The sequence below is a fragment of the Anabas testudineus genome, chromosome 19 (assembly GCF_900324465.2).
Source record: "Anabas testudineus chromosome 19, fAnaTes1.2, whole genome shotgun sequence".
In the NCBI taxonomy this organism is placed as follows: domain Eukaryota; kingdom Metazoa; phylum Chordata; class Actinopteri; order Anabantiformes; family Anabantidae; genus Anabas; species Anabas testudineus.
The window spans coordinates 11708918-11728225 of record NC_046628.1 but is presented as its reverse complement, the minus strand read 5'-3'; the positions used below and the strand labels follow the sequence as shown (position 1 = coordinate 11728225).

At 41.6% G+C, this 19308-nt stretch overlaps 1 protein-coding gene across 5 annotated transcripts in view; it reads left to right on the top strand.

The window, feature by feature from the left end:
- The first annotated feature begins 322 nt into the window (after positions 1–322).
- Positions 323–19308, top strand: part of pald1a (phosphatase domain containing paladin 1a) — a 43596-nt gene continuing 24610 nt past the window's right edge. The window contains exons 1-18 of one of the 5 annotated variants that reach the window (XM_026351280.1): positions 323–480; positions 9346–9543; positions 9745–9847; positions 11003–11182; positions 11636–11800; positions 11911–12071; positions 12616–12691; positions 13349–13503; positions 13606–13702; positions 13906–14010; positions 14102–14197; positions 14287–14421; positions 14648–14764; positions 15211–15390; positions 15534–15731; positions 16102–16242; positions 16359–16430; positions 18718–18858. In XM_026351280.1, coding sequence (XP_026207065.1) covers positions 9359–9543; positions 9745–9847; positions 11003–11182; positions 11636–11800; positions 11911–12071; positions 12616–12691; positions 13349–13503; positions 13606–13702; positions 13906–14010; positions 14102–14197; positions 14287–14421; positions 14648–14764; positions 15211–15390; positions 15534–15731; positions 16102–16242; positions 16359–16430; positions 18718–18858 — 2307 coding nt within the window. In that variant the 5' untranslated portion in view covers positions 323–480; positions 9346–9358. Of the gene's footprint in view, positions 481–3590; positions 4042–6058; positions 6079–7553; positions 7576–9345; positions 9544–9744; positions 9848–11002; positions 11183–11635; positions 11801–11910; positions 12072–12615; positions 12692–13348; positions 13504–13605; positions 13703–13905; positions 14011–14101; positions 14198–14286; positions 14422–14647; positions 14765–15210; positions 15391–15533; positions 15732–16101; positions 16243–16358; positions 16431–18717; positions 18859–19308 lie in introns of those variants that run through there. The other 4 variants (XM_026351281.2, XM_026351279.2, XM_026351282.1 and 1 more) reach the window with 4 other exon arrangements.

Sequence of the window (19308 nt, the reverse complement as noted above, 5' to 3'; positions counted from 1 at the left end):
AGCCTCAGCTGCACTGGTTAAATCCTGTCCACAGCCAGCAGGGATCTACTGCAGGATACAGACTATAGCCTACTATTAGAATAAGTCGCCATGAACTAGTGATAACGCAAAAAGTACATATAAGAAGTTTTATATGTATAGGACAGCGTTAAGTTTAATCTCACACAGTTTTGAAGCTCTGTACATTCACACTAACAAGTCGATGTTTTGGTTGCAGGGATTTGCACAGAGCATCAGAGGGATGACCGCAGAGTGCGCATGCGCCATTCGTCTTTATTCGCATAGCGAAATCCTGTTCCTCGTAAAATTCCCGAGAAAGAACAAAAAAAAAAAAAAGGTCAATGAATGCTTTTTCTTCCAGGTGGGATAAACAGAAAGCGGTGCACTCAGGATTCATCCTCCACGTCGGACAATCCGTGCTCTGGAAAACCATGTTTTCGTCCGGGTCAGACGCTTTTTCGTCGACCGTGTGCTGAAATGGTGAGTAGCGTTAAAGTTTCGGGCTCTGTGTCTGTGCACGGCTCGACACGGAGGCTGTAAAGTTACCAATCCCTGCAGTCTGAGATGCGATCGTACAGTCGGACGCAGTATGAAGACGAGTATTAAATTATGCGCTGCAGATATTTGCAGTAAATCAGTTTGACGAGAGTCGAAGAATAGTTTTACTGTGGAAGTGTTTGTGTGGTTGATGGAGCATACATGTGCTTGGCACCCCCTCCTCCTCTCCATGCCTGTGCACTGCATCTAGTGATTTCCTCACAGCCAGTGACTAATATAAATCATAATAATAAGGTAAAGTTAGTGCGTTTGTTTTCTTACTACTACAACCACTCTGCAAACTGAGATTGTTCCACTAATTAATTACAGTGTGTGCTGAGCTCTCAAATAAACCCAGACTAAATATACATGGACAACACAAGTTGCAAAGACATCATTTAGTGATCCAAACACATTACACGCAATGTATGATCAACCCTTGCATACATTGATGCTGTCTACCAAAATAAGTCCATGAAATTCCCCTAATAGTTTATTTTCCTTAAAGAAAACTTTAAAACTTAAAACTCTAAAAAGTGGCATGAACATCTCAACTTGCATTTAGTTATTTGTTTAAAACAGAAGCACTTCCAGTGTTGGATGGATCTCTTGTTCTTTATTCTACATGGTTTAAATGCACATTGGACAAAATGAGTAAATGTAATGTTTAAGATAACTGGTTGCCATCAGCTCTTAAGTAGAAGCTGTATTAAGACAATAGAGTAGCAGTAGCAGCAGTGTAGATATGTGTTCAGCCAAGATGTGGTCATTCTGCATTATTAAAGTGCGCCTCTGAATATATTAAGTCAGTGCAAACTCTTTTTTCATGATGTTTATAAAATGACCAAGATATGTTCGTTTCTGCCATTAGGTGCTGTGTAAAGTATCCAATGTCCATAACGCCGTAAGACAAAGCACTTGATGCCCTTTGATGTATTGTAGTCCTGGCTTTTGTTTGATATGGCCCCATCCAGCTGGGATCAGTCTCCTCTCTTCATATCATTTTACGTTACCTCCTGGGGGAAGACAGAAACCGGCGCCTGACAACTGAGAGCACAGATTAAACCATGAACATCACAATTAATCAGGAGCGAGGGCATGAAACTCCTCGATGAATGGACACCTGGATCATAAATGATTGAGCTGTTTATACTTAGTTTATCTTGATAAGAAGCAGGAACTTTACTCCCCCACAGGATTAACTTGAAAAGTGGCTGGTTTTCTCGTGGGGATATTGATTGGAAGTTGATAAACTCAAAACAAGTTTCTAGTTAGGTTTAGGGCTTCTATTAGGCAACATGAACCCCCTGAATCCTGGAGACGCTCCAGACGTTATGAGAACATTTCTGAGTCCCATAAAAAATGTTATTGTCATGAACTAAATTCTCATCTGTTGACTTGTGCCAAGTTACTGTATAAACACCTGTTTGAAGTTAAATCGCTGTCATAAGATAATTAACATCTGTGCCACATATGACTTGCAACAGTGTGTATGAGTGCAATGGATCATTTTTACCACAAGGTGTCATATTGTATCACAGGACTGGGGCGAGAAAAGCACCACAGTCCCCTAACTTGGTCTTTTTAAGTATTTTTAAATGATTTTAATTTTAGCTTCCCATGAGCTTTAGTGTTTGGGAACATTTGTTGACCTGGCTTCATTGTCTAAAGAGGAGAGAATGATGCAGTGAGTTCCCCATAAGTTGATAAAATCTAGAGATATTTTTACCACTATCATGCTCCTGATCTTAACTGCACAGGTTTCTTTTGCTATCTCCTCCTTTCCTGTTTTGTTTTTTTATTATTTGGAGTGAGATAGACACCAGGCCTGAGAAGAGGGTTCAGAGAAGACAGCTGATATTAGTCGTATGCTCCTTTTTTCCATTGTGGACATTAAGCTAAGAGGATGTTTCTTTGAATCTGTCACAAAACGTATTCTCTTCATCCTCCTACTTGGACCTGTGCTCTGTTTTATTTCTATCTAATATAAAATGGAAGGAAGTTAAGAATTTGTCAGTGTCACAGTAACTAAACATGTCATTTTGCAGCTTTTTTTTTATTTATTTTTTTTTTAGTGCTTTATTCCACTTAAATCTGGTGTCTTTTAGTTCAAGTTCTTGCTTCTTGATATGTGGTTGTTACAAAAATCCCCCCAGAAAACAAATCATGTTTATGATCTCTCTCTCCTTGGACTGAATTCATGTTCTGAGGTTTGTGGGCAATGGGAGGGTTTTGTTTCACATTCATGGTGTTGCAAGAACTTCAGAGTCTTGGCCTGTGCTACTGCAGGAAGGAAGGAACAGGTGTGGCAACAGTAGATTTTATATCCATATCTTAAAAACCACTCACTGCTTTTGCAAATGTGGTTAATTAGAACATTATCTTATGACAGACTCTTCTTACACGTGGTTTTATAACAAAATATTCTCATAGGAAGCCACTGTGAGCGTAGGTGTCTGTCCTTGGTTGTTTTGTATATTGGTTTACTGTGTTCATTTGGAGTTATAGTCATCAGATATGAGCATTTTTAGCACAGTTAGCCCCTTTTTTAAAATAGATTTGTTCCTGTACAGGTGTAACATTGCTCAGCAGCTGCTTTGTTCTTGTTTTATAAAGCCAACAGGATGAAATGGGACACTTGATGCATGATGAGCTGGTCTGACCTCCAGAGATCGTGAATAAGTGACTTACGGGAATAAGTATTTGCCCAGCTGTAAGCCTGTTTGCCTTAACATGGCATGTGTTAAATGCTAATGAATCAAGTAATTAGAGTGTCGTAGCGACTTAGGCTTACATGATGTCATGTGTATGCAGTCGGCACTGATTGCAAGCCTCCTGGAAGGTCTACATTAAAACACTTTGCTGAACGACTGTGGCTGATTGTAATAAGATTAATAAGTGGAGGTTTAATTTATGTGTTAGAGGCATTTGTTAAAAGGTCTACCGTGTGGGGGAGGTACTGTGATTGGATAGCGAACTGGGTGATGAGTAAGCCTCTCTGGGTCCGCCTCCACATCCTCTTTACACATCCCCACACATATACACACAGAGTAACACACCACACACACAAATCCCAGCATGCGCAAACAACCGTACTCCTCATGCAAAGGGAACACGTACAAAAAAGTAACAGAAAACCTCAGAGAGGACGCAGTCACCCATCTAAACCTCAAACGAACAAGCTGTGTCCCCCACTCCACCTTCTCCTGCCGAGCGCCTGTCTGGGATCTTTCCTCACTGAAGGACACTTTCATTGACGAGCTTTATAAGCGCCTGTGATGCAGGACCGCCGCCTGCCATAGCGTAGTCAGCGAGGAGAGACTGATTGCCTCACAGATCAGCGAGACAGAGATGCCAGCGAGGATGGCTGACTGAGACCGGTGCCGCTGTTAACCGGAGAGCTGTTATTCAGGTTATTTTTAACCCACTTTTTTCAGTTTTCTTACGGCGTACCTCAGAGAATCAGGCACATCTCGGATGGTGGACTGTAGAGCTGAATGTCAGGTACAGTTGTGATACTTTACATTCTCCGTGTTATGACACTTGACTCCTTCTTGTAGCTTGTGGTTGCCAGACATGCCATCAGTATATCTCTGAAAGATACAAAAGGAAATGGCATAAATATCACTTCATGTCTGGTGGGATGTTATCTCAGACTTCAGACTGAAATGACTCAACCATTCGCCAATATTTCTGCTACTTTTCCTTTTTTAAAGAAACATATTCATTGGATAACACAACCTTTCACACCACCAGTCATGTCTGATAGTCACGTAGCTCTATGCATGCGATGCTATAGGCTGAAGTGCATATCATCCCTCATTCTTTTACCAGAGCATTAGTGCCTGTGTGACAGCATTCGTCCAACATCCCGTGCCAACTTATACATGCAGCTGCTAAGGAAGGATTTGTCTGTACATACACAAGTTGGCTGCACATACTACTTGAGTGACGAGAAAAACGAAACCAATTCACAAATCTGTGTAGAATCTGCTTGTGGGGAGGCTGTGACACGTAAAAATGCTGTCGGCATAGCAGTGCCAACAGAGTATGGTGGTCAGACAGTGGGGTTTTAAAAAAATGAAAGCCACATCAATGCAGCCTTGAAATGATAGGGAGATAAAATTGCCATCTTGACATGAAATAAATTACAGGCAGGGTTTTTTTAAAAATAGATTTGCGCACCCTTTTTAGCAGCTCAATGTTAAGCTGCGATGAAAGCAAGAATGTTGAAGGCTAAAGGTTGAGCTGTTACTCTGTGTTGCAGAATCAGATTTCAGGGAGTTTGATCAGACTTTGAAATTGCATCCTTGAACAATGCATAGCTTCCTCTTTTCCACAGTCCGGTTGGAATTTTATTTTGGACAGAAACAAACGTCGGAGCTGTAGGTCGACACAAACTCACAATGAGGTCTTTGGAACAGTTGAAGGAAGACGAAAAAGGTTTTCTGCAAAGGAAGCACTGAGCTAATTTCCGTGCAGCATTGATACTTGGTTCAGGAACTAGCAATGTCCTGTGGAATCACGCCTGCATGTAACCCTTAACCTCACTGGTGAAATATGTGTACAGCTGCAGGGAGGAAGTTTCAGAGAGTACAACTAAGCATTTCCTGCCAAGGTGTGCTTACACTTCCTCTGCCTGGGGTGTGTGACTGGGTGATATAGAAGGGCCTGCTAGTTTATCCTGTGATGACTGAGAGACTTTGCGGTATTGTCTCATTCGTGAACTGGATGACTCCAGATCTGATTGTACTGTATGTAACTACAGTGTTGCAAAGAGGCGCATGTTACATTCACTTTGGACTTTTTCTTGCTGCCCCGCCTGCGACTCTCTTTTCCATCTTGATATGGGAAGTTGTGTTGAAAGATCTTCTCAGCATTGCAAAGTGATACCCAACTCTCTTGAACCCCTGCATCTCTTGTGAATGAAGAGCGCTCTGCATCCTTCCTCAGGGCCACCAACAGATGCATCCTGCAGCTGCACGCTGCTTCCTGTCTGCACTCAGACCCTTTTGTCTGAAGACGTTGCTACAGCAAAGTTGGGACACCGGCAGAATTTAAATGGGACAGCCCTGAATGGAGCAATACTGGTAGGCTGGCAGAAGTTTCCAGTTTCCATGGTCTTATTCTTAGTGCCACCAGTGAATTTAAATATTAGTGCGGTCAGCTGTTCACAGCCTGGCTGGTGGTCCTATAAACACAAAAAGGCGAATCCAGGCTCATCTTGCTTTGATTTTGGTTCTGCACTTTTTGTATTGTTGTTCTACATTGTCAGGGGAAGGTCCTGTCATTCTATTGTCCTCACAAGCCAGCACTCCTCTGGCTGACATTTGAGATAAACAGCCTCTCTGATGACTTGCCTTGATTGGCTCTACAGAAGGATGTTTATGACTGAGGGCTATTTCTATTCAGGCCTCCACCCCAACAGCCTGCCCGTGCCGAAATCTTTGTGGCTGCCGAGCTGAGGTTGTGTGTAGCAGCGACTTCCGTATCAAAGTGCTTGTGCATCATGGTCTTGCAGCAGAGGTAACGGGCTGTGAGGTAAGACGGGAGGGTTTCTGATGTACTAGTTTCAGTGAGCAAGCTGATGTGCGTGCTGCATCAAAAATGAAGCGGAAGAGGAAGAGTCAGTTAGCCTCATTCAACACTGAGGCTTAAGACATCTAACACATATGAGAGATATCTGTAGTCATGTTCTGTTTTATAGCCTTTGACTGAGCCACTTAAGAAAATTCACATTATCATGCATGACTGTGGTGCTGGGTAAAGGAAACCTACTGATTAAACGCCCTCAAAGTGACATAGATTGAAAATGGTTTGCTATGCAAATTCTCTTTACAGTGAAGAATGTGCACTGTCAGTTCTTTTTATAGTCTAAATAGGAAGTCAGGGAGACACACAATACATCCTATACCTTATTTTTCCAATGCACAAGTAACACTAATGCTGCCACTGTTTATTCATTCTAGTCAGCTCAATTTAGTTTAATTCATGGTGCCCAAAATTATTAATCACTAATTTGCATCTAAGTGTTTTACAATGTGTACAGCATACAACAACCTTTGGTGTGCTGAGAAAAAGCAAACTGCAACATGACGCATATGAAAGATGTTACTTGAACCCTCCCTAAAGTTTCTGCTTCACTGCACTGACGGAAAAATGATCCGTCATGTGGATGAGGAGGATAAATTGATCTTCAAATAAATACATACATGAGTATAGACATATTAGGAAAATGTATTTTCGTTTGAGGTTTCGCTGGTTGAGGTCTCTTCTCGTGTGATGACTTAATGACACTGGCTGAAAAAAGACTGCTACAGAGCTCTGTATTTATCTCAATGTGACAACTCCTAATAAAGTGGTTGGATACATGGACAGCATTTTCTTTTTCCAATTTTCTGGAAATACTGTTAAAATTCGAGCTCTGTAGATTTTATTGAAAAATGACAGTGATAAAATTCACATCACATCCATGTCCTGAGCTTACACTGATGTCTTCGGGGTCCAGACATTTAAATCCGGTATATGTTCACATTCGAAAAGCTGGAGCAAGCAAACACAGGCACGGGCACTTTTTCTTTAAAAGAAATCTGTAATTGTTTATCAAAATACTTCTAAACTCATTTAATTAGCCCCAGTTAATTCAGTCATCATTTCAGCATTTCAGAATGTACAGTACAAGAGTCGACTGTGTCGTCTTTGTGGACAGCCTGTCCCTGTGAAAGGGAGCTGAACTTAAGCCATCTGGCTGCCAGATGTAAAGACTCGAGTCTGTTGCATGAATCTAGTCCTTAACATTAGACAGGAGACAGCACAAGGAGTACGCTGTTTGAAAGCTCGAGGCTCAAAAGGCTCGAACTCCTGAAGTTTTTGCTCAGTGCCAAGCAGCCGGGCACTTCGAGCTCCTGCACAAGGGGTGTTTCCCACCGACTGGGGGTGGGTGAGGGCATTCAAGAGAGGAAGAGTTCTTTTTTGGATGTGATGCCAAGTTCTCACAATCCTTTGGACTATGGCGGAAAACAAGCAGCACAGAAAAAGGTCTGGAATTAATGAAAGATTTCAAAGTTTGTTAAGTTGTTGCTGTCTAGAGGCTTTGTGTTGTTTTTTCTTGTGGTAAATTCTGGCAATAGAAATGCTTTTGGTATGTGGTGAGGACTTAAATAGATCTGGGCAGCTGGGGCACAGTATTCTTGAAAACTTAACTTCCATTTATGGAACTTGGAGAAGGTTTGGGCCTCTGTTTTACTCCTCAGTTTTTTTATTTTACTTTGCAGATATAGTTAAATATTTCCTCCTTTGAACAGTTATTGAAGTCAGACTGTTCAAACACTTTTTCTGTGTTTGTAACAGCTCAAACAGACAAGGAAACGAGCAAATTTATATGTTGTTGTCTTAACTGCTGTGCTCAGAAGAGAAACTTGTGAAGTGTTACGTCTCTGAAGACTTTGCCCATATTGAATCTAAAGGTCACTGAGTACAAGGTTCATCTACGCACTCCTGCTCCAGATGCAAAAGATGTCAGCACTCGCGACTCACTTGTGTCTACCCAGAGTCTCTGTGCACAATGAGAGACCACTCTGTTCAAAGATGCAGATCACACAGAGTTGCTCTGGGATCTGTTGGCAATAGACACCCCCGCTAAAGCTGTCAGCGGTGTCGCATCCTGAACATAGTGATTTTGGATTGATTCTCTGCTCTTGATCTAAACTTTGCAGCTTCAGTGTACAGAATTTGCATCAGTTAGTTCGTGTTTCGTGTTTCTTTTTGTATATACATTATGCTCTGATCAGGTGCTATAGGCTCCTGATTAGCCATGTGTGATGTTTAGGAGAAAGGTTGTTCCTGACATAAGTTACTAACTACTAGCTACAGGCTTGTTGGAAGATTGGTTTATCTCCAAACCTGCAAAGCCCACAGTTAATTCAGGGGAGGGTGTTTTGCTTAAGACCTATGGCTGGCTCACACAGGGGTGCTCTGGATCAAGTGGTGTGAATAAATTCAAAGTACTTTTGCAGTCAAGTATAATCCCTGTCACTATGATTAAATCACAGAGATATGACACTGATGATTATAATTTGAGTTCTGACTGAACCAAAAAAAAAGCATTTCAAAAGTCACTGCCTAAACCTCTAAATGCTTACAATGCTGCTCCCGTTAATACATGATAAAATGTGTTTGAGGTAAACAGAAATAAGAAATCATAGCAAGAGGAAGGTTTTATATTAATGGTTTACAAATAATTTAAATTTTTTGGATTCAAAAGCTTATCCAAATAAGTGTCATTGTACTACACTGTGCTTTCAGGTGAATATTTTCTGTGTAAAAATGAACCGGACTGCTCTAGATGAGTTGGTCGAGCAGTCATCCACAAATCACAGAGTTTGTGGTTCGATTCCCGGATCCTGTCGTGCCAAAGTCCCACTGAATGGAGCAGCTGTATACAACAATTTCCCCACAGTATAAATGTGTATCTTAATGAAAACCTGAATTTGTGTTATTTATAGAATATCAGTGACTATACCGTTTTTATTACGTCAGTGTGAAAGTGAAAGACACTATTGTCACACCTTAGACACCAATGACGCCAAATCTATTGCATGTGTTGCTACTGTGTGGGGGTCTGTGGTTTAGGAGGTACGGCAGTCGTCTACCAATCATGGGATTAGTGGTTTGATTCACTCCTGTTACATGTCCAACTGTTCATATACCCTAAGTTGAAAACTATTTACTATGTGCAGGCTTGTTTGTAGGTGTGTGATGATATGCGTTTGCTTCCTCTTTCTAAGTTCAACACTATTCCATTCACAGCTGCTTGTGGAGCATGGGTACAACTGCCAGTGCAGCACCACCGCCTGTTTCCGTAGCATCGCCGCTTGAGTGTGTCCATGGCAACGGGATGGCCGACAGCAGGCAGTCTCTTAGCACGAGTCCCTTTCAGACAGTCAACATCCACAACAACAAGGCCAAGTCCATTATCACCAACAAAGTCGCACCTGTCGTCATCACGTAAGTCCGTCCCCGAATTTGCGTTCTCACAATTGGGTGTTAATCCTCTTTGATCACGGCTGTGACCTCCCCCCGCCTTCCAGCCGAAGTGTTTGCCCCTGTTATCATCTCATTTGTCAATCCAGGCCTGGCAAATAGTAGCTGATAATTGAATTGACCTCTCTTCACCACTCAGTCCTGTTGTTATGTTCTGTTTTACAGGTATAATTGCAGACAGGAATTTCAGATTCACGATGAGATTCTCAAGACAAACTACAAAGTCGGTCGCATATCAGACGCCATGCCTGAGCACTATCTGGTGCAGGTAAGGACAACATGCAGCACCAAAAGCTTAGCTTGCAGGAAGGCACTGCGCTGGAAAAACATGAACTAGTCTCAGCTGTCTTTATGTTGTGGCTTGTTGCTTTTTTCACATTAACATGTCCACATTGCTGAGTGGTGTAGGAACATTGTCATTCGTTTTTTTATGATGTGAGGCAGCTATTGAAATAGACCTGTTGTCGCCCTCCTTCCAGGGCTTTGATCTGCTCTGTCACCTCTGCTGTGGCGGTTCAGGCATGTAATGTTTTGTCAGTGGTAAAACACAGCTTCAGTTTGATGCAGTGTGTTTACATGCACTGAAGTAACCGGTTACAGTCGGCTTTCTCAAGTATTTCTTGTGAACTGTCATGTAAACGGGAAACCTGTTTAACATAATCGGGGTATGGGATTAGAGAAATCTGGTTTCCCCAGGTAGATTTCTCCCAGAGAACTCAGATTACTCTGCCCTGCATATGCATTAACCAGGTTTCTAATTTGCTTTTTACAAGTACTCTTGTATAGGAAAAAGCTGAGAAGTGCAGCTGGATTAAAGGGGAAATCAGAAAACCACTCAATTTGGTTAAAGACCTTTAATGTCGAGCAACTTCCAGGTTCTGCCAATATTGTATAATACAAATTGATTTGTACATTTTGTGTTTATGTGATTAGAGAAACATGAAGAATAACTCAATGTGTTGATGGTAGTTGAAGTGCCGCAGTGGAAGAGTTAACGTTGAAATGACAAGTTAAAATCTGGAAAGCATGACAGTATTTTGACTTGACTCTTTAGAAACACAACTTAAATGATCTTGGAGAGATGGAGGTGATGAAGCAGAGATTTACTTTGTTGAGACAACAAAGTAATGAGACTGTGACTGTTTTGCTATTTGCCAACAGAGAGAGGAGGAGAAGAAGAAAGTTTTAGTGTTTCAGTGTGTTACGATATCCTGGATAAAGAATAATATTCTTTATTAAAAAGCTTAAAATGCCAGTGAGGATCCAAACCTTTTCTACTTCAGACCTATCTGACCACCTAAGTGTTGACATATTTGCTCTGCAGAATTTACAAATGTTAATGAATGCTTGAGTGCAAGCTGGAGAAATCTTTAAACACACATGCTCTTAGATAAATCCAGATGATCTTCGCATTGCTTTTCAGGGAGAGTACTTCATGGTCCAGGATGTGTACAGCAAGGCAGATGTCCTGAACACCACGGGCAGCTATGGAGCTCCCAACTTCCGCCAAGTTATGGGATCATATCCACTGTATGGGATGGGTCAGCCCAGCTTGAACGGCTTTAAACAGGTCCTCCAGAGGCTCCAAGCACAAGGACATGAGGTTACTCTTTCTTTATATATACACATTAATACAGGTGCAACCGTGCAACCAAAATATTTAAGCTGACAAAACAGTTCCCTAGCCGTGTTGCTCCTTCTCGAGCTCTGCATGGCCTCTTTCTAGCCATGTTGTCAGTAAATATTTGAGGAGTCAAGTGCTCGGTGGAGGCTGTGGCTGAATCGAAGAACTCAGCAAGCAGAAAGTTGTGGTAATGTCTACCAGTGGAAAACGAATCTCTCCGCTTCCAGTGGCTAGAAACTGACCGTAATTGAAATTAAATTGGTAAAATTATACATCAGGCCTCTCTAAACTCCTTACTCATGTGCTGCATGTCATAGGACAAGAGATTGTTTCCAGTTGCTCTTGGCAGTGGTGTAATTGGTAGAAGTCAATGACCACTTACTTTTAAAAACCTACTATTTGATGTCTATCTCGCTGTGCTTTTATAAACAGGAGGTTATATTCTTCTGTGTAAGAGAGGAGCCGGTGGTTTTCCTGCACAAGGACGACGACTTTGTGCCGTACACCCCCAGGAGGAAGGAAAACCTACACGAGAACCTTCACGGCCTGGAAAAGGAGGAGCTGGTGGAGAATCTGGAGCTCACCATCAGGAAGGAGGTGAAAAACACACACCTACTGTATTTGTTTTCCAAACATGTCAGAGCTGCATTTTTTGGCACAGCTTAGTTCATAGCAGGATTAAAACACTTTCCCTCTCTCTCCTGTAGCTCCATGATTTTGCCAAACTCAGCGACAACATCTTCTACATCTACAATGACATTGAGTACTTTAAAGATGAGCCCCAGAAGATCTCTCTCATGTCTGAGGAGGACATCCATGTCACTGAAGAGGTCTATAAGAGGCCCATGTTTACCATGCCGTCCTACAGGTTGGTTACAATGCTACTTTATTAGTCCTTACCTCCCAAGCTCACACTTCAGTTTCGACAGAGCACCGTGTGGCTGCCTGGTGCAGACTATTTAGTGCAGGTTAAAAATAGTGCTTGTTTGTGCAAAGGCTGTTTGCCCTGCTTTTTTCGGAAGAAAGGGGGTGTCAAAACTAAAGACTGCAGCATCCTGTTTGCAATCAGATCAGCACAGTCAGCTTTATTGAAATGTTACGAGCTGCTCACGACATTTCCAGGGCAAGAGCATATGTAGAGCGCTGAAGCCTCGTCTCTGACTCTTTTGAAGTTTGCTAGTCAAAATAAAGTGGCAGGTTGTTTTATCACGCATTTTGAAAGTGCAGGTGGTGTTTTTAAGGCTTTAATCATCCCATATTTCTGATCTCTCATGTCGTCCTTTGTGCATTGTCAGGAGATGGTAAAGTAATACTTAAGCTCTGATGAGTGCATGCAGTGTGTTGTGATCTACCAAAAGGCAATACTGACACCAAACAGGCTCGGCTCTTCTTAACAATCCGTTGTATTGCAGGTACTACAGATTGCCACTGCCAATGGAGGGAGCACCACTGGAAGAAGACTTTGATGCATTTGTTAACATACTCAGGGTAAGCTCATGCAATAACGTCAAGTGTGGTAGTCCACTAGAAAAATAGACCTTTTTTGGTTGTGCTTTTTTTAGTTAAGATTATGTTTTAATGTGCCATTAAAGTTATTAATGGTAGAAGTGTTGAGGCATCGAGCATCTGGACTTTCTCACTGAGGTCGCCAGAATGTCATTGTAACATTTCCAATCCAACCTTTTAAATCCTCTCCGTCTGTGCTACCAATCACTAATAAGTGTGATAATTACAAGAAAAAGGCAGAAAACTTGCAGCTTGTACCCACGTTGTGTCCGCTCTTCGGTCATCCGCCTGGCCTGGTTTCCGTCCTGCCATTTACTCACACAGGATGTGCTTTTTGTCTTGCTTTGCCCTTTTTTGGACTGACTTGCCGTCCAACTCCCTGTATTTGGAAAGCGGTGTTTGGATTGGACCTTTAGTCCCGTCATATGCTTTCTCAAAGTCTTTCTGTGTTATTTTGAGTAATGTTATTGTCTTCCTTCATTTTGCTTTAAAACCGCAGTTTACTTATTTCATGTTTGATATTCCAACATGAATTTTTTACGTTAAATGTGTGAAAATGTCAGCATTTATTCAAATTTACTCTAGATTTTCTTTTTCTTGCAAACCACTAAAATCTTGAATATATGTTGTGTTTTCCAGGAGAGCCCCAGTTTGTCCCTGGGTCACGATGTGTCCCGGCCGCTGCCTGCTCTGCTCTTCAGCTGCCAGGTTGGCGTTGGCCGCACCAACCTAGGAATGATCCTGGGCACACTAGTCATGAATCGCCTGAGGGGTGATTCAAAACCGCCCCCTCAGTACGTATTCTGCAGGAAACACACAGAATGGCAGCGTGGTTTCATTGAGCATTGTTTTTCTTTTGATTACCTGCAGTTGACCCTGTTTGCTTTGTTTTGTAGAGCTGAAGAGGCAGCCGCATCAGAACCCAAACCACTGTTCCAGGTCATCCAGTCTGTGATCAACAAGCTCCCTAATGGACAGCAGATCATGGAAGAGGTACAGCTGAATCTCTGGTTAGAGACAAAAAAGAAAAACAAATAGGAAATACATATTATATGTATGTGTAGATAACACTTTGGGTTGCTCTGGTGTATGAAAAGTGCTAAAGAAGTAAATGTCTTATAGGTCCTCCATTTTATTCTGAGCAAAAACTAATTTGACGACACCTTAAGATGATATCTGTTTTTTATTTTTGACAGGTTGACCAGGCTATCGCTCTGTGTTCAGAAATGCACAACATAAAAGAAGCAATATATGAGAACAAGAGTAAACTGGAAGGGATCGGAGAAGATTATCAAATTCAGGTGAATGATGACATTTTTAGTACACGTGTCATGTGTGCTAGGAAAGCAGTGGGGTCTTCAGCACATATTGAAGCTTGTATTTGTCTTTTAGGGAAGCAGCACCAAAGACTACTTTCTCAACAGAACCATGCAGAGCTTGGAGCGCTACTTCTACTTGATTGTATTTAATGCATATCTTCATGAACAGGTGAATATTTCTCTTTTTAGTAGTCAAGTAACTCAAAATATTTGAAACCATCATAAATCTGAGTTGTAACTCTTTCCCTCATTTTGCAGTACCCTCTTGCCTTTGTGTCCAACTTCAGCCAGTGGATGTGCTGCCATGCGTGGCTGTACAGGTTGCTGGCCCAGATGGACCAATCAGAGCTGTCAGCCTCGCCCAAGCTGGTCACCAAAGGAGCTCGTGTCTTGGTGAGGAAGTCACACTCAGATTACAGCTGTGGTCCCTATAATTTGATCATATCGCTCTCCGTTATGTGAAATAAAACCACATTATGCAAATCCTCTCCGCGTTCATGCAACGCTGCTGCTGCAATTTCTGTACTGATAAGGATTGCCACATGACACAGTCTTCTCTCATGTTATCATCTGTATCTTCAATGTTCCGAGCAATTAATAACTGCATGTTTCCGCACAGGTTGCCGATGAGTACTTGGCTCCTGATGTTCTCGGCACAGTGAAGGAGATGAAGGCAGTCAACTTCAGACGAGTGCCCAAGATGCCCATTTATGGAGTGGCTCAGCCAACATCTGAGGTACAGCAGGATCCCTCGAGCCAACATCAAAAGCTCTAATTTACTCTGCAACAATGCTTAAACACATAAATCCCAAACATAATCATGGAAGATTGAAATGGATATTTCCACCAATTGTTTTTCACATGCACTAGCACTTCCACCAAAAGAGAATGTGTTTTAGATTATTCTTTTTGTTTTCTATGTCGTAATTATTAGAGATTACAGTTGACCTACAAATCAAGCACATACAGGAAGCATCATTTGTAACTAACTCACTGACGTCTTCACTTCCTTTTGACGAGATTTATTTCCCATTTTTTATAATAATCACCAGCGTGCATTTTCACTACTATGGATAAAAAAGAGTACAAGTAGAGGACAGACTCATGCTGATTTTCTGGAGATTCACATGCTCATCTCAGGATGTTTGAGCCAGACCTTCAGCTGTCTCTTTCTGCATACAGGCTACCAAAGCAGTTTTGGCCCATTTGACAGACGAAAAGAGGAAGCACAGCCACATGCTGTGGGTCAACCTGCAGGATGAGTTGGTGTTGGAAGGAAATGGTCAGATTTTCACACCCAGAGAGCCCTTGTGTCTCGACCAGCACATTTCTATCCCATCATCTGACCCAGAGCTAATAGAGGTAGAGTAAGAATTAAGCTTTTTGAATGCTTATAAGGCCAAATAAATTATCAAGAGTGCCTGAAGCAGTCACTAGTTTTATCACTACAAGTATAAAAGTTTAGTCCGGCTTCAGACTGTTTAAATAAAAATGCTCTCCTTTAGAAACTGGAGACGTCTCTCAAGGAAGAGATACTGCAAGCTCAGAAGTGGCTGGAAGTGACGCTGGAGCAGGAGAAGCAGATGAAGATGTTTAAAAGCTGCATGACAGTGCAGGAGATCTTCAACCAGCACAAAAGCGCCCACCAGGGCCTTTTCTACAAACGCATCCCACTGCCAGACTGCAGTGCACCCACAGAGGAGGTACTGATGAGAATACACACACATACACCTAGTGCTCCCTCTAGCAGTAAAGAGTGTTACTGTTGTACTGAGCAGTGTGACTGCACAGTGACACAAATCACATCTCATGATTTTCTTCACTGACATTGCATATTTGTATTTGAATTTGTATCTAAACTTGATAATAAATCAGTTTGAGGCTATTTCATTTAGGATTTAGTTTATATTTGAATTTATTGTATCGAATATGCATGACATATGTTCACAATAACATTGATTTCCATTAATATTTTTGTAGAATAAAGGTCAAGAGTGTGATTACCATTATTATTTGATATGTTATATACATAACATATGTATGAGCTCCGTGTGTGTGTGTTTGTGTTCTCAGGATTTTGATAAGCTCCTGGAGGCCATGAAGAGTACTTTGGCTGAGGACTCACACTCTGCCTTCATCTTTAACTGCTCCAATGGCAAAGGCAGGACCACAACCGCCATGGTCATCTCTGTCCTGACTCTCTGGCACTTTAATGTAAGATACTCTCTTACGTTTTCTGCAAGTGAAATAAGTCTCTCAGTGTTTTAATATAATTGTGGTATATTAAACCATATAGCTAATATGTAATGATCCAAAATCATTCCCTGCAGGGATTTCCAGAGTTTGCAGATGATGAGATTGTGAGTGTTCCTGATGCCAAGTACACAAAGGGAGAGTTTGAGGTATGTACACTTAAAAAAATCAGCCTTCTGCAGCTGGTAGACCTATAACGACACTTCATCCTCTGACAAGTTGTGCACTCGATATTATTAAGCTTTATTACCCTAACAATGTATCTTGATCAGCATAGCGTTTCTCTCCTTGCCCTGTGTGTATTTTGATGTTGAGGTATTATTGTTCTTGTGCGTTACATTTTCCATAGTGAAAAGAGCACAAACTTTAACCTTTAAACCTTTTGCTCTCTGTTTATGAAGCCTGAATTTCTTGTGGGTGTGTGTTTGGAAGGTTTTTAAGAAGCGATGGTGTAGATAAGTAAGTGAAGGCAACATTTTGGATTGTACTTTGTCACACACCATAACTTCAGTGAAGGATAACTCAAACATATTACTAGTAGGGCAGCAATTGCAAAGGTCATTGTTGGTGTAAACTGCACCCAAATGTATCTGAATTTGCATCACCAGATACTGGCAAAACTAAAAATGCATGAAATATAACTGTATATCAAAGGGACACAGCCCTTTTCTAGGTCTTTTCAGCCTTTTCTTAAGCCTTTAATTCTGTACCTGTGATTGATGGAGTTGGGCAAAGCCAGAAGCCAAAACATTTCTCTGCTGTGAATAGTGGCTGTGAATTTGAGCCACTGGGTGTTTATCTTGATTGAAGAGCTGTGACAATGAATCAGTGGTTGGAACCTGCTGGCTGAGTCCTCAGCACTGTAAACACGGACACACAGAAAGAGGCCACACTCAGCAGGCACACAATGCTGCATGCCAATCACAGCAGCGTGGCCACTGGAGTTTCTGGGATACACACAGTGGTCACCACGGAAACCTTGTCTGCATCTAATTCAACCTCTGAAGGATGTGGGATGTTGCCATCCCCATTGCCTTATTTGCCAAAAGAGGCGTTGCTATGGTTGTTTCCAAAGGATTATGTGAAGGAGGAACTCGTGTAGTGTCGATAGAGTTAGTAGCCTACCTTTATTAACCACTAAGGTGTGTGTAGCATCTATGATCAGAAAAAAGACGCCCTCAGTAGATGCGTTAAGGTTTCCTCAATAAAGCTAGTGTATAATTGATATTTCTATAATAACAATGAATGAATGTAAGGTTGCAGGGCAGTAAGTAAACACACACTTACAGAATAATAATAATAAATTAATAATACATTTATTTATAGAGCACTTTTCTAAACATATGTTACAAAGTGCTTCCTTACAGAAGGAAGTTTATGCAATTGAAAAACCAGCTGCACACACTGCATGCATTGATAGACAGTCACTCATAGCGATGAACAGATAATCAGTAACCCAAGTGCGCAACTCCCTTTAGCTTAACGGAACCTCACACGAAGGTTGAGGTGATTGTGAACGTCTGACTCGCACTGTTGTGGTACAGATTCTGGCCGCAGTGGTTTGAAGTCAAGTATCTCTAAAAACCCCCAGTGTGCAACCTGCTCAGCACCAAACAGCTGACAAACACCGACAGCAACTAGGTTGCAAACATAATGAAACAACAATCAGCTATACTGTGGAGGCACTAAAGCAGAATGAATGTTGAACTGCTGGGTTCATAGTGCGTTTCTGCTCCCCCCAAGTGGCCAGAAAAGAGCCTAACTCATACCTAACTCAGGCCTCAAATGATTTTTGTGTAGTATGTGTGTATTATTTGTTAACTGATGGAGGGGTTGCCAACAAAGTTAATCAAAGAAGGTTGCAATTCACTGCCACTAAGTGTGTGGTGGTTTTACATTGTAGAGAAACACTGATAGAGACTTTTTTATTTTTATTTTTTTTATCACGTCAACGCTATAAAACATGCTGACACACACTCGCAGCAGTATTTCAGTGCAAGTCATAACTAACAGGCAGGACTTTTCTTATCAGCTCAGTTTAGTGTTGCACACAAGCAGTGATTATGAACAGCAACAGAAAGTGTATCCACATATCTCAGCTCAAGGGAGAACGTGTGATAGGACTGAAGACTCCAGATCAGCTAAATGGACTCCAGTTGTCTTGTTAGATGTTGTTTTCGAAGATCAAAATTAAACTTTTAATCTCAGCCAATTTCACTTCACTCTGAAGCTTTTAATCCAATATGATTAAAAGCTTCAGAACAGCTGCTAAATTGCAGGTGCAGGTGCAGAATTTGTCTCATCCACTACACTATGATGAAATCTTCTTAGCTGGGATGTACTGAATGTGATCGTGCAGTTTTGCCAAAACTTTGCACACATTCTTGAATCTTTTGTCTGGAATTATAACAAGTATCTGATGCTTCTGTTGTCCAGGTTGTGATGCAACTGGTGCGACTGCTCCCTGACGGCTACAGAATGAAGAGGGAGGTGGACATGGCCCTGGACTCTGTCAGCGAGACCATGACGCCCATGCACTACCATCTGAGAGAGATCATCATCTGCACGTACAGACAGGTAGACCACATGTCTCTGTAGTATTACCTGCTTCTAAACATGGACATTCAGCAGCATAATGTTGAATCAAAGCTCGATGTTTTGGCAAATGGCTTCATTTATGCTGGGACACATTCTGTAAGTTTTTATAAATTCGGGGTGCAGTTCCCACGTGGTGCCTGTAGATGGCGTTACGAACTTGTTTTAATGTCTTTTGCAGCTACAGCTTTTCATCCCAGAGACATGAATGAATGAACGAGAGGGATTTAGTGTTGGGCAGACACGAGCTGCGGAGCGTGGAAAAATGATTGTGGTGCGTCACAAGTTATCTCTAGAACTCAATGAAATTCCTCTGGGTCTTAATGAAAAAGAGCGAGAGGAAAAAGGAAAACACATGATTACTGCTGGGATTTTGAGGCTTGACTGACCTCTTGATGTTTTTATATTTTGTGCTGTCAATCGTCCAAGTAG